Consider the following 14,167-nt stretch of genomic DNA (forward strand, 5'->3'; position numbering starts at 1 on the left):
ATTGAAAGAAAATGACTCCTGAAGCAGAGCTAGTGGCCTGAGGTCCCAGGGAGCCTTAGAGACCCTGCCCACCAGACCAGTCCCTGTCGCCAGGGTTGGCTGCCTCCCAGGAGGTGAGGGGACATTGAGAGACATTTCGGTGACACCTCCCCATGCCTCCTCTGATGGGAGAGGCCTGCGCACCTGGAAACTTTCCCCCATGTTTTCTTTAGACGATGGACAGACACGCTCTGCAGAGCGGCCTGGATGACGTGCAGGGATGAGAAGTTTCTTAGGGTTCTGTACTCCTGGGGAAGGGGAGACATGGGCTGTGAGGTGGGAGCTACAGCTGGTGCTTCAATACCTCTCGAATGACACCCCTTCCTGGTGGGAAAGATGCTCAGGGAGGGCACGTTTAGCACCCAAAGACCAACTCTCAGAGAGGAGGATCCCAGCTCAACCCAAGGAAGGAGCCAGGTAGGAAGTGAGCCTCCCAACACGGGGACATGGGAGTCAGGGTCCGCATGCCCCTGGCAGAGAGGACGTGGAGGCTGTGCTGGGGCTCCGACCTCAGGCCTCAGTCCTGAGAGCTGACCAAGCAGCAGAGGCATTTTTCAAGGCTCCGCATAGGGACGCTGCTGGGCCTCCCCTCACAGACCTTGGCCACCTTCATCCAGTGCTCCACCACTTTGGCCCTGTCCCGGGCCATCATGCTTGGGTCCCCAAGGCAGTTGATGATCACACAGGCGGTCACATGACAGAACTGTCTTACGGTGGCACGGACAGTGGAGGCCACGTGCTCCTTGCCGGGCTTGGCCCGCTGGGACCAGACAGAGCCCAGGCACTGGTGGGGCAGCACCTTCTTGAACAGCTCCTGGGGAGAAAGGGGAGTGTCACCAGCCCTGCCACACCCCAGCTCAGGGTCCCCAGTCCCCTGAAGGGGTCAGTGGACAAGACTGAAGCTCAGGAAGCTGAGGATGTGCCTGAGCCTTGGAGTCCATGGGATTCACTCTCTGTCCACCGAGGGCACCCAGCACTGGATGACCCAGGGCCCAAGACTGGAGGGGAAGGGCCAGGAGCATCTGCCTCCAGCCCATCCTCACTAACTCCAAGCTGCAGGAAGTGGCTCAAGTCTGCTCACCCTAAGGGGGCATCTTCCAGCATCTGACACCCCTCTGGTCTGAATCCCCATTCAGTGCACATTCCCCTGTGGTAGCTACAACCACAGCTGTTTGTCTCCCTTATGATTAAACACACATCAGGGGCCTAATAACACTACGGTGTCGGGTGAATTTCCTGCCAAAATATAAGATGGCGCGGGCAATTATTTAGGTTTCCCGCGCAAAATCAGAGTTAGTTTAAACACGTAATAATATTCACAAAACTCAAAACTAAAGACGTCCGGACACAAGAAGTATTTCTCAATAACTATTCTCTTTGCATGGTGAGATATCCAGGGATATCGGTTATAAAATGAGAAAACAATACATTGGTACCCTAACGGTATTGTACTCGACCAGCGCCATAAAGTGTTCTCTACTTACAAGGGATTTTTATGATACCTATTACCCCAATGGGTATGAAACGGTTCGCATACGCAGGTAGGTATCTTTGTGAACGGCAAACAAACAAATATTTGGTAATACGCAGTTACAATCGGCCCGAGTTTACACGTTTCCCGCACTCCACCGCAAATCTATATGAACCGAGTTAAGACGACTCCCGCGGAGTACGCACAATTCACGCGAGCCGACTTAACTCGTTTCCCGCACTCCAAGTGTTAAGTGTTGAGGCCATTGAGCCTAATGAGAACATGGATGGGCGACCCATGGATCAGGCTGCACGCAGTGAGCTCCCCTCCCCACAAACCAGGGAAGGCCCCACCCAGCTTTCTGTCTCGTCTCCCTAATTGAATCTGCACAGCCACTCTGTGCAGCAGGGCCTGGGGTGCCCACCTCTGTACGCAGAGCTCCGGAAGTATGTCTCAGCGCTGCGGCTGATGCAATGGTGTGAGCACACTCCACCATGACATGCTTCCTCGGCACACCAGGAAGTAGCAATGCCCGCCTGAACGAACTCCTAGAGCCACGTGCACAGTACCCCAGCCTTTCACCATTGGTCGCCTGTAGCAACGTGTCTCCCTCTGACTGGTCCCCTCATGCTATATATACCCCTGTAGTTCCACAAAAAACGGATCTGCGTCACTGAACCTGGTCTCCGGTGTTGTGCATGCAGACGCCCTAGGGCGTTGGGGCTCCGTCGTCCTCACCCCCGAGAGACCCCCTGCTTCATCTGGTGCCCAACGTGGGGCCCCCGGAACGGCTGGATGGGTGAGCGACCCTCTACAGTAAAATGGGAAACCTACCCCCTTCGGCGAGAGCACCACAAGCGTGCGCACTCCACGCCTTACTGCAGAGCGGGCGAGTTAAGGTCTCTGAAAAGGAACTCCAAACTCATTGGGAATATCTATTACAGTCCAATCCGTGGTTAATCGAGGCCCCCATTTGGGACCCTTCCAATTGGTAGAAGGTCTTGAAAAGGATTTGATCCGCTGAGGTCCACGAAGAAAAACCGTTACCCCCTTCTCTGACACCGGCCATCTTAGCTCTCCTGGCTTGCCTGTCCGCGCTCCGCCCGAACCGCCACTCCCAGTACCCACAGCCTTTTCAGCCACAGTGAAGGACGAGCATCCCTCTAAGCTTCCCTTGCCACCTTACAATCCCCCGGTCACTACCACCACTCCCTTGGCACCTGAGGGTCCCCCAGAGGCGGACCCTTGGGAAGTATCTACCACCAACAGAGCTCAGAAGGAAGCAGAACAAAACGAAACTAAAATGGGGGAAGCCGCTACCTGGGCCGAAAGAGCGCAGGGCAGGAAGCCAAGCGCAGGTCCCCCGCAGCAGACTGCTCCGGCCCCCCTTGTTGGGGACATGAACGATAATCCCTGGACAGGGCTATACCAATCCCAATGCCGGCAGAGGGACATGTCACGGTTCTCTTTGGGCTTAGAAACTCAGGCTTTCCCCGTCAACACTAATCCTACCGCCCCACAACCTCAGGTGTGGATACCGCCTAACCAAAAGGAGCTACTAGCCATTAGAAAGGCAGTACAGGAGGATGGGTTATCAGCCCCGTACACCCAACAGCTACTTGAAAATTTTAGTATAAATCTTAACTGCCCTCATAATTGGAAATGCCTCTCTCGTACCATACTAGCCCCAGGGGACATGATTCAGTGGAAGGCTTTGTTTTATGAACAGTGCAAGCAACAGGCAGAATGCAATGGAGCCGCGGTAGCAGGAAAAGCCCATAATCCGCACGATGAGGCAGATGCACTACAGGGAGAAGGAGTTTTCTCTTCCCCTGCTGTCCAGGCCCAGGGGCACGCTAGATATTTTGATCAAGTCCGCCTCTGTGCTATGCCCGCTTTCACCCAGATAAATCCGAGGGGTAAGCCTACGCGACTGTCCAAGCTCGTACAGGGTTCCAATGAAGGGTTTTCAGAATTTTTACTTAGAGTCAGGGAAGCTGTGGACCGTAAGGTTACTCACGCCCAGGCAGCGGAAGCCCTTACCAGGGAGCTCGTCTGGGAGGGGGCTAATGCTGAGTGCCGCCAGGCAATCGCTCCGGTTAAAGCAGGCAGTATAGATGACTGGGTGCTTACCTGTCGAGATGTAGGCAGTAAGTCGGCCGCCACCCTTGCGGCAGCGCTGGCCGCTCATATCAATCTAGGAGGACAATCGGAAGGACAGAAAGGAGCATGCTATGAGTGTAAAGGGATCGGCCATTTTGCGAAGGATTGCCCTAACAGGAAGAGAAAACAGGGAGGGGAAGAGAAAAAAACCCCCTCCGTTTGCCCCTGCTGTAGAAAGGGACTACACTGGTGCAGGGACTGCAGATCCAATAAGGATAAAGATGGCAATCCACTGCCCCCATTAAACGAGAAGAGGGGCAGCTCTCAGCCCCGCCAGTAAGAGAGCAGCCGACCCAAGGGGTATATTGGACGCTACCTCTTATACAGAGCAAGGTGTTCCTTACCTTAACGGTCAAGGGAGAGAGAATAGAAGGGCTAGCAGATACTAGGGCAGACATGTCGGTATTCAAGAGGAGAAGCGGAGTTCCAAATGGCCGACCACTTCCGGTCCTCTAGTTCAGGGAGTCAGCGGCTACAAGAGGGCTGCCCAAGCTGCCAGGGGACTCTCCTGGGCGGACTCAGACGGGAATACCGGGACTTTCCGCCCACTCTTCATGACTGACATCCCCCACACTTTGTGGGGCCGAGACATCCTTGAGGCGGTCAATGCAATCATATACACCACACCGCCCCCCCAATCCTAGGGGCCACTGTTCACCCACCGGCGCCACAGCCGATAAAGTTATCATGGGTCACCACCGACCCCATATGGGTAGAACAGTGGCCTTTACCGCAAGAGAAATTACTTGCCCTTAAGCAATTAGTACAAGAACAACTAGATGCTGGACATGTTGAACCCTCTCTCAGCCCTCACAATACACCAGTCTTTGTCATACAAAGAAGGCTAAAGTAAAATGGAGATTTCTACAGGACCTCAGAGCTGTAAATAGACACATGGAAAAACTAGGCCCTCTACAACCGGGACTGCCTCACCCCTCGGCTATCGCAAGGGGAGCGCATATAAAAATCATAGATATTAAAGACTGCTTTTTCTCTATCCCGTTGCACCCAGAGGACAGGCCCTACTTTGCCTTTTCAGTGCCCTCTACCAACCACCAACTACCGGCAGATAGATACCAATGGAAGGTACTCCCCCAGGGCATGAAGAACAGCCCTACCATGTGCCAGGCTTACGTTGGAGTGACAACCAAACCTCTAGCCAAACAATGCTTTATCACTCTTTACATGGATGATATCCTTATTGCCAATAGGGACCCTATATGGCTAGAGCAGCCGTGGGCAAACTATGGCCCGTGGGCCGGATCCGGCCCGTTTGAAATGAATAAAACTAAAAAAAAAAAAAAAGACCGTACCCTTTTATGTAATGATGTTTACTTTGAATTTATATTAGTTGACACAAACACTCCATCCATGCTTTTGTTCTGGCCCTCCGGTCCAGTTTAAGAACCCATTGTGGCCCTCGAGTCAAAAAGTTTGCCCACCCCTGGGCTAGAGGCATGCTACCAAACACTTATTAGCAACCTATAAGCTCTTAACCTCCATATAGCTCCTGAAAAGGTCCAGACCATTCCTCCATACTCCTTTTTAGGATATAAAATACATGAACAAATAGTACCCATAGCTCCTCAGCTTGCAATTCCTGATACCATATCCCTACATGCGCTACAGGAACTATGTGGCCAGATTAATTGGGTTAGGAACAGCTTATCAATCTCCACCGGGGCCCTAGGACTCCTCTCCCAATTGCTTGAAGGAGACACAGACCCCCTTAGTACTCACTCTCTAACCCTCAAGGCCAAAGAGGTCTTAAAAGCTGTCAACCATGCTCTAAGGGAGCTAGAGCTACACAGAATAGACTTGACCCAGCCAATCCAAGCGATAGTACTGGCCACCATTGGGACTCCTACAGGAGTACTATTTCAGGAGGGTCCTCTTTATTGGGTACACTTGGCCTACAGCCAGCTTGCTAAAGTAACGCCCCCAACAGCGGCCTACGCCCTCATAGGACAGAAGCTCAGGCAGGCTTCGCTTACCCTATATGGAAAAGAACCTGACACTCTCATACTTCCTTATACGCAGGAACAAATCTCTCATCTATTAACCACAGATCTAGAAACACAGTTACTTCTCCTAAACTACCCAGGGCAGGTAGATAATCACCTACCCAATCATAGGCTCCTCCAAACCCTCCAAAAGGTACCGTTAGAGACACTAGGTCTGGTACGCCCCTCTAGTAAACCTATCCCTGGGGCACCCTGCGCCTTCACTGACGCGGGGAAGCGTTACTGTGCAGCAATAATAAAGTCCCCTAAAACTTCCACCAACCCCACTTATCTTAGATATACTTATCACGGCTCAGCACAAGTAGGAGAACTCAGAGCTATAATATACGCCCTTCTCTACTGTCAAAATAGTCCAGTCAATTTCTCAGATAGTGCTTACGCGGTGCATACGGTAAAAAATATAGGGTATTCCACCTTAAGAGTTAAAGATACCCCGCTAGATCAGAGCCTCCAACTCCTAAAGGACATCCTAGAGAACCGTAAATAGCCCTGGTATATCCAACACTTACGGTCTCATACTGGCCTACCAGGCCCACTTTCCCTAGGCAACGCAGAAGCGGACAAGCTAGTTCTTACCCTACAACCCGTAGAAGAGGCCAGACTCCTACACACCAAATTTCATATGTCAGCCTCCTTTCTCCATAAGCTCTTCCCCCATCTGCCCCTAGCTCAGTGCAAGCACCTCATACGTGCTTGCCGATCCTGCGGCCCTCTACTACCCCTCGGGTCTTTACAACCCAGAGGGGCTAATCACCGAAGACTATAGCCCAATGCCATGTGGCAAGCGGATGTCACGCATGTCCCAGCATTTGGCAAATTGAAATATGTCCACACAGTCATAGATACTTGCTCAGGAGCCACGTTCTCCCAGGCCCAAACGGGGGGAAAAGCCAAACATAGCATTGCCACCTTCAAGGCTGCCTTTCTCATCCTTGGATTCCCGTGGGAGGTAAAAACTGACAATGGACCATGCTACACCAGCACTCTATTTCAAGACTTCTTAAAATCACATGACATCAAGCATACCATGGGCATCCCCTATAACCCCCAGGGACAGGCAATAATTGAAAGACTACACAGGGAACTCAAGGCCCAACTGATTAAAGAAAAAGGGGGAGTGATAGGGAGAAATCCTCATACACTGCTAACCCAAGCCTTAACTACCCTCAATTATTTGCATTTTGATGAGCATGGATTAACCCCTATGTATAAACACTGGGGAGGACTCCGGGACATACCAACACCTCTTCCATTGGTCCGGTGGAGAGACCCACTCACCGGAACCTGGAAAGGCCCCAACCTGCTATTAACCCAGGGGAGAGGGTTTGCTTGTATTTTTCCAGAAGGCGACAAAAGTCCCCCGCAGATCCCTGCTCGTGACGTCAAACCCTACACCACCAACGATGAGGCGTAGATGGCCACCATCGCCCCCCGTGGAGGAAATGGAGGACCTGACCATAGAAGAGACCCAGCCCGATGGCGGAGACGACCTAGATACCGACAAGCCCACCCCATCACCTGGGGTGACATCAAGGCTCTACAAGACCAAGCTGCATGCATGGCGCCAGAGGGGAACCCGTCGGCAGCAACGTTATTCTTATTAATGTGTGCTATCATCACAGCTAATAGCACGGGGGCGCACAGATAAGGACTGTGGACTGTGATACCTCACCCTGGCGTTCTCATGCCAGTTGGTGTAGACAGTACCCAGTTTCTAGTGGCACGTGCCTCTGCTACTCCTTTTACCCGTCTATAAGGCCACCCTTCTATCTCCTTCTGAGTAGTGACAACTCCTTTGCTTTGGCGCTAATTAGAAAGGAAGGGAGAGATGTACGTAGAGCTCGGGAAGTATGTCTCAGCGCTGCGGCTGAAGCAATGGTGTGAGCACACTCCACCATGACATGCTTCCTCGGCGCACCAGGAAATAGCAACGCCCGCCTGAACGAACTCCTAGAGCCACGTGCACAGTACCCCAGCCTTTCACCATTGGTCGCCTGTAGCAACGTGTCTCCCTCTGATTGGTCCCCTCATGCTATATATACCCCTGTAGTTCCACAATAAAACGGATCTGCGTCACTGAACCTGGTCTCCGGAGTCATGCATGCAGACGCCCTAGCGCGTTGGGGCTCCGTCGTCCTCACCCCCGAGGGACCCCCTGCTTCACACCTCCACTGTCCAAGGATGGACAGCAAAGGCTTATGGATTGAGAAAGTTGCCCAGGACCTATGGTTAGTAAAGTAGTGGATCTGAGATTTGCATCAAGATCATAGGAGTTGGGATCAGGGAAAGGCAGGTCGGTGTGGCCAAGGGCAGAGGGAAGGCCTGTCCCACCCACCCTGAGAGCCCCAGACTCACCACATCCATTGCTGTCAGTTGCTCGGCCACCAGTCTTGGAGGGAAGGTCAGGATGTTAAGCTTCTCCTCCCTTATAAGGTGCTTAGGGGTCTCAGCCCTGCGGTAGTCAGTTGTTGGGGATGGAGCTGGCTCTGCTGTTGGGATTCGGATCAGAGCTGGTGGTCCAGATGGCTCCCGCACTACCACAGCTGGACCAGGCTCTAGCCCAGGAGCAGGCCCTTCCTCTGGCTCTGGAGTGTGCTTGAGCTCTGGAGGTGGTTCTGGAGCAGGTTAAAGAGACAGGTTCACCCACATACCTCACTTTCCCATGCATTTCCACCGACAGGAAAGATGCGAATGCCTTTTAGGGAATTCTGGCCCCTGAAACACCCCTGCCCCCTGCCCCACTCCCCCAATCATCTTCCCAGACTGCAGTCCCCTCACCTTCCCACTGTGCCTCAGTGGGCTCTAGATGCGTCAGCTCCACCCAAAGACTTCTGACGAGGCCCACCGGGTGTGGGGCAGGGCGGCTGTGCAACACCAAGGCCTGCTTCAGGGTGAACCAGGGAGCAATGAGGTGCTGGCCCAAATATTGTACCCGGTCCGGCCAGGTACCCATCACAGAAGCGGTGGCCCTGGGGAGAGGCAGGTGGGCAACACAGTCAGAGTCCTGGTCTTTCCTTCCACTCTGCCCTCCCATGGCACCTTGTTTGGGACTGAGCCTCTGTGCAGGCCCCCGTTGCCCACCCAGGGGACAGTCCCATGCCAACCCCGGCCCCTGTGTGGCTATCCTGGTGGTAGCAGGTGGGGGAATCCAGTAGGTTCAACACGGTGTCTGTGTGAGACTCTTCTTCCCACTGGCAGCTCTCCTGAAGGTCCAGTGCACTGCCCAGCCCCACCCTCCAGGCCCTGGGCATCTGGGCTGAGGACTGAGGCAGACTTGTGAGCAGCCTGCTCACCACAATCCTGTTCTGAGCCCACCCACGGTGGTCAGGAGAGATGGATATGGAGAGGGGCAGGCAGAGCGGGGTGGGTCTGTGGTGGGGATGGGACTCTGAGGGACAACTCAGCCCAGCCTCCCTTCTGGGTCTACAAGGCCAGGGACCCCACCCACTGTCCTCTTTGACTCATGTCTCCTTGAAGAGGAGCCACCAGAGCTCAGCCCTCCCTTGGGAATCAGAAGATGTGTAAGATCAGGGTTCTGCCAGGCTCTGCCCTACCTAAGCCCCCACTCTGCTAACACAGGAGACCCAGCTTCTGTACCCACAGACCACTCACTTTGCTAATTGCTCCTGCGGTGTGTCGCCCCGGTCATTATGAGGAGGTGTCCCTCCAGATGTGGAAAACACCTTGATGGCATCAGCTCTGATGGAGGGTGGACAGGACCTATGAATGATGGACAGTGTGACTGTCTGACTCGATGACTAGATCTGAGGTCCAGGGATTGGGTCTGCTTCATTCCTTGAGTCAGGCTAAGTGTCTCCAAAAGTGCCTGCCTGTGGTAGGAGCTGAATGCACATTGTAGAGTAAATGAGCTCCAACCAGAACCATCCCAGCCACCTGAGTGGCCTTGGGGCCCTGCTCTCCCCTGCCATCCCCCATGTGGCTCCACCAAGGACCAGGACAAGGTCAGCGAGGTGACATCTCACACTGCTTGACAGGTTGTTTCTCATGTGCTTTTCCACACTCAGATGCCACAGGCCGCTGATGGGGGTGTCAGGGGACTTTCCATGGGACAGAGAGACACAATTGTCACAAACAACCACAGCTGGTCCAGCAGCCCTTTCTGCAGAGCCAGCAGCATGTAGGCCCTGCCATGGCTTGTCCCCACAGCAGTGCCTACCAGAGCCCTATGAGGTTGATCCCGTACCACCCACTTTTCAGAGGAGCATTCTGAGGCTCAGGCTGATGCGATGACATTGTCAACACCCACAGCTAGCAGTGGGCAGAGTCCCCACTGTGACGAAGAGGGAACCTGTGCTCATTTAGTTAACAGCTCATCCAGGAACCATCGGACTCTGGAGAAGGCTGGGTGGGTGGGCATCAGGGTGCAGATGCGGGGGATGTTGCCAGCCGGGAAAGCTGGTACCAGGGACCCCGCCACCTTCTCCAACGTGCCTTTCTGCAGGGCTCGCAGCCTGCGGGCCTCACACAGTCTCAGAGTGAACTCAGCTGCACACTGAGGGGGTAAGAAGGGACATCCAGTCAGCGGCATCACCGTGAGTCCCAGGAGGATGGAGGTCTGGAGCTCACACAGGAGTCCCAGCCCCTCAGGGACGTGGGCAAGAGGAGGGACAGGAGGGCCCAGGCTGAATGAGGTTCTAGGTTTTCAAAGTTCCACCTTAGTTGGGTGGGTGGGGGATGTTCATACAATTGTGACCATCAGGGCATGTTTTTTATTTGTTTTAGCTGAGGAATAACAAACCTTCTTGTATTAATAGGTTGTATGATGTGCATTGTCCCTGTGAGTCCTCAAGAAACATCCCCATTTTAGAGATGAGAACACAGAGGCTTAGGGATGTCACATGCCTTCTCAAGGTCATGAGGGCAGAACTGTGAACTGTCCTGGATGACATTCTGTCTCAGCTACCTGAGACCGATCTGCTCCCGAAATGGATGGAAAGGGTGTGGGAACCTTGCCCATCCCTGTGTGGGGACAGTGCACATGGTAGATATGGCCTATGAAAACCACTGACTTCAAAAAAGACACTTTTCATCCTTTTATATTAAAGGGCATTTTAAGACCCTCATTATGGAGGTGCCAGATTCTGCAAAGGGGCATATCCTGCAGACTTCACACTGGAGGAGGGTGATCATCAGGCATGAATCTGAGCAGAGGACTCGAGAGGGAGCAAATCCATGTGGTGAGTGAAAAGTGACAGGTGACTCAGTGTCCCTGTGAGACAATTGCCAATGAAGGAACACTGTGATTGCCTTAGACAGCCTGACCTCAGACAGGTGAAAATTTCAATGAGTGAGAAATCCCCGGGCCCGGCTAGGGGCAAGGCAGCAGCCATCATCAGAAACTGCTGTTGGCACCGTAACTGCCACAGCCCTGTGGTTTGGAATCTGCCTGCAGCCGTTACATTTTACATGTGCACGTCCTTCCAGCAGCAGTGGGCATCCAGTCCAGAGGGGGTGGTACATATTGTGATCTGAATTGTGATTCCCTAATTCCATGATGTGTCTGTATTTGAGTTTTAGTATTTAAGCACGTAATTAAGGTGACGTGAATTCAGTGGTGTGGATATCCATCTAATCTGACCAGTGTCCTTAGAAGAGGAGGGGAGGACACGTGGCAGTGCAGAGGGGAGTCATGTGACACACAGAGAGAAGCCGGCCATTACAAGCTGAGGAGACACCCCTCAGGAAAAACCAGCCCTGCTGACAGCACCATCTCTCACTCTTAGCCTCTGGAATTGTGAGAAAATGAATGTCTGCTGCTGATACCACCCAGTGTGGTCCTAGGCAGCCTGAGCAAGCAACCTAACACAGTCTATTCCCACACACTTCAGTGTTCCGGGCAGCACTGCTGACATGACAGCTGAACTGCATCAGACCCATGTCCATCAGCACTGAAAGGCTGCATCGCTGGCCAAACGACCTCCGCTATTGGACCAGGTCTTCAAGGACAGTGGAGCTGACTGCTCCACAGGATACTGGCAAGGGTGATTTAAACAACAAAAACCGATAGGCAAATGTGCTTCTGGTCTACCATGAAGTGAAATAATATAATTTCACTCTAATATTTCCACAAATATGTGAGGAGCGTCTTTCTACTCTTCCATGTAACTGGAGGGAAGAGAGGAGGCCCGGATTCCTCTGACATGAGGCTAAGGGACACCCTAGGGGCCGTGGGAGGGCATCCAGGGTCCCCAGATTTGAGTCTGGGTTCTGGGCACTGCCAGGTTGTCTCGGGTTTATGGGTGTAGAGACCCTCAAGGCCAGTTCTCACCTGAGTCCGGCCCTGGATGGTGTCTGTGGCCTGATGCACCTTCCTGGCCCATGTTATCTCCATACCTGTATACAAGCATCCAACACAGCCCTCCCCCCAAGCTCCCTGGGAAGAACGAGGCCCCCGGTTTGGGGGAGAAAGCTGAGTTCACACCTCCTTTTTCTTAAGTGTTCTGTGCCCTGGGGAAGCCTTTGTGCCTCTCAGGGCCTCCCACAAGCTCCCAAGCTGCCCAACGAGGATGATACTAGACACCATTTCCATAGGAAGTCATCAGGTGCAGATGGGACAAGGCCCCTAACAGCTGTGGGCTGGTGTCCCATGAATCTGGTACACAAACATAGAGGTGGAAGATGACAAGAATGAGTGGGACACAGCATGGAACACTAGACAAATGAGCCCTGGGCCCAGCCTGTGATCTCAGGGAAGTCACTGCTCATGTCGGCCTCATTTTCAAGTCTGTACCTTTAAGGGTTTAAAATGACAGGAAATTCAGATATGGTCACTCACTGGCCTAAAACCTCACCGTGGTCTCTTGTTAAACTTAGCCTCGGACAAGTGCCTCATGTGGGCCCAAGCGTTAGGGGCCTTCACAGTGGCTTCGAGGGAGTCCAGCCTCCTGGTGGGAACATCCTTGTGTGTCCGCTGAGTGCTCAGTAACTGGCTTCTGAACAACATAGAGGACGGCCCAGCTGATGGGGTGTCAGGTCCTGTCACTTGTCTTGTACTCTCGTTCTTGAGGTCCCTTCCTTCCTCTCAGGATCTGTGTCTCTGTCTGTCTGTCTGTCTTATCTCTGGAACAAGGAGAACAAGCACCCATGTGTTGAGCTGCCCTATGTAGAGGCCCCACAGGAGAGAACTGATGGAGTAACCAGGCCAACAGGCAGGAACTCGGGCTCTCAGTTCAAACTGCATCCTGACAAAAACCAGACGAGTGACCTTGGGAGGCAAATCTATCCCCAGTCGGGCCTCAGTGGAAACACATCTCCTGCTTCACAGACACCTTGAGGCAGAGGCACCCAACCAACGTGCCCAGAGGCCTGCTCCACAGAAGTTTTGAGGTGTTAATATTTGTACTTTACAAGGTTTGAGGGCAGTGTTGTTTGTGTCCCAATTGTACAATAGGAAGAGGGAAAGCATTGCTGGTTAAAGTCAGGCAGCAAGAACCTGATACAAACGTATTAATCAAACTCACCTCAGAGTTGCCTCCCTAAGAAGATGGCAGAATCCCATCTTGTATTATTTAGTTTCCACAGGCCACCTACTCTCAACCTAATGTCCGATTCCAATTCTCTAAGACTGTTGTTTTTTGTTCTGTTGTGGTATTTTTTGAGGAAAGTTGGTTATTGAGGTTTGAAAATATAACATTTTCAATTGTGAAATGACAATGTTACAAATCCTCTCTTTGAGAAGAGGAAATTTTATATCAGAAACATTAACTTTTCTGTGAGATAAAACAAGCCTGGAATAAATGATAAAGCTTCTAAGTTCTTATGTTTTTAGACTTTGCGTGTGTTTGATGATATAAATTGCCCCTAATGTTGGAACTGATTTTTACAAATACCTTGTGAAAGGTGGGCCAGCCAGGCTAGCCAGAAGTTTGAAATGGAGAAAACACGGCATTTTATATGCTGTGGGTCCATTTCCATCAAGTGTACCCAAGACCCAAGGTCCCAGAAGGTAAGACTTTGTTCAGATGTGTATAAAGCCCACCTTTTAGCACTTGAATTAAGGTAGCCAATCTCAGTCCTAGCCCCTATGCTTGAATCGGCTTCAATTTGTGACCCATGTATTGGAAAATTTAATAAATTTAGAGGACATGGCTATGTGATGGTTCATTAATGGTACCAGCTGTCAATCACATACCATGTAAATCCAGCACACCAAACTCACGGCCCGTGGGCCGCATGGCTCATTTATTTGGCCCGTGCTAGCCTTTGAGTTTGACATGCTTGAAATGAACTGATAATGACCACCATACGTTTTCCCCTTTTTTCTTTCTCCCTGACCTTTTGGTTCTTTCCCTCCCAACTCTACAAAAATCAGGTGCGATTTTAGGTGTTTGAGAAGCAGGTTGTTTTGCCAGTCTACCCAGCAGTAATTAAAAAATACAAAACTTTCGCTTGTCTTTTGGATATTTTCTAAACATTGAAGAACTAGAGGGTGAGAAGGGTGAGGCTCTCT

General features: G+C 52.1%; 1 protein-coding gene across 1 annotated transcript; it reads right to left on the reverse strand.

The window, feature by feature from the left end:
- Positions 1 to 517: 517 nt before the first annotated feature.
- On the reverse strand, positions 518 to 8,092 carry LOC111823305 (ral-GDS-related protein-like). Its single transcript, XM_023744369.1, has 2 exons — positions 8,053 to 8,092; positions 518 to 853 (listed from the first exon to the last, which is right to left on the reverse strand). The coding sequence occupies exons 1-2, from the start codon at positions 8,059 to 8,061 to the stop codon at positions 557 to 559; spliced, it is 306 nt and encodes a 101-aa protein (XP_023600137.1). The 5' UTR covers positions 8,062 to 8,092; the 3' UTR covers positions 518 to 556.
- Between the last annotated feature and the right edge of the window lie 6,075 nt (positions 8,093 to 14,167).

The sequence above is a fragment of the Myotis lucifugus genome, unplaced genomic scaffold (assembly GCF_000147115.1).
Source record: "Myotis lucifugus unplaced genomic scaffold, Myoluc2.0 scaffold_454, whole genome shotgun sequence".
Classification (NCBI taxonomy): Eukaryota; Metazoa; Chordata; class Mammalia; order Chiroptera; family Vespertilionidae; genus Myotis; species Myotis lucifugus.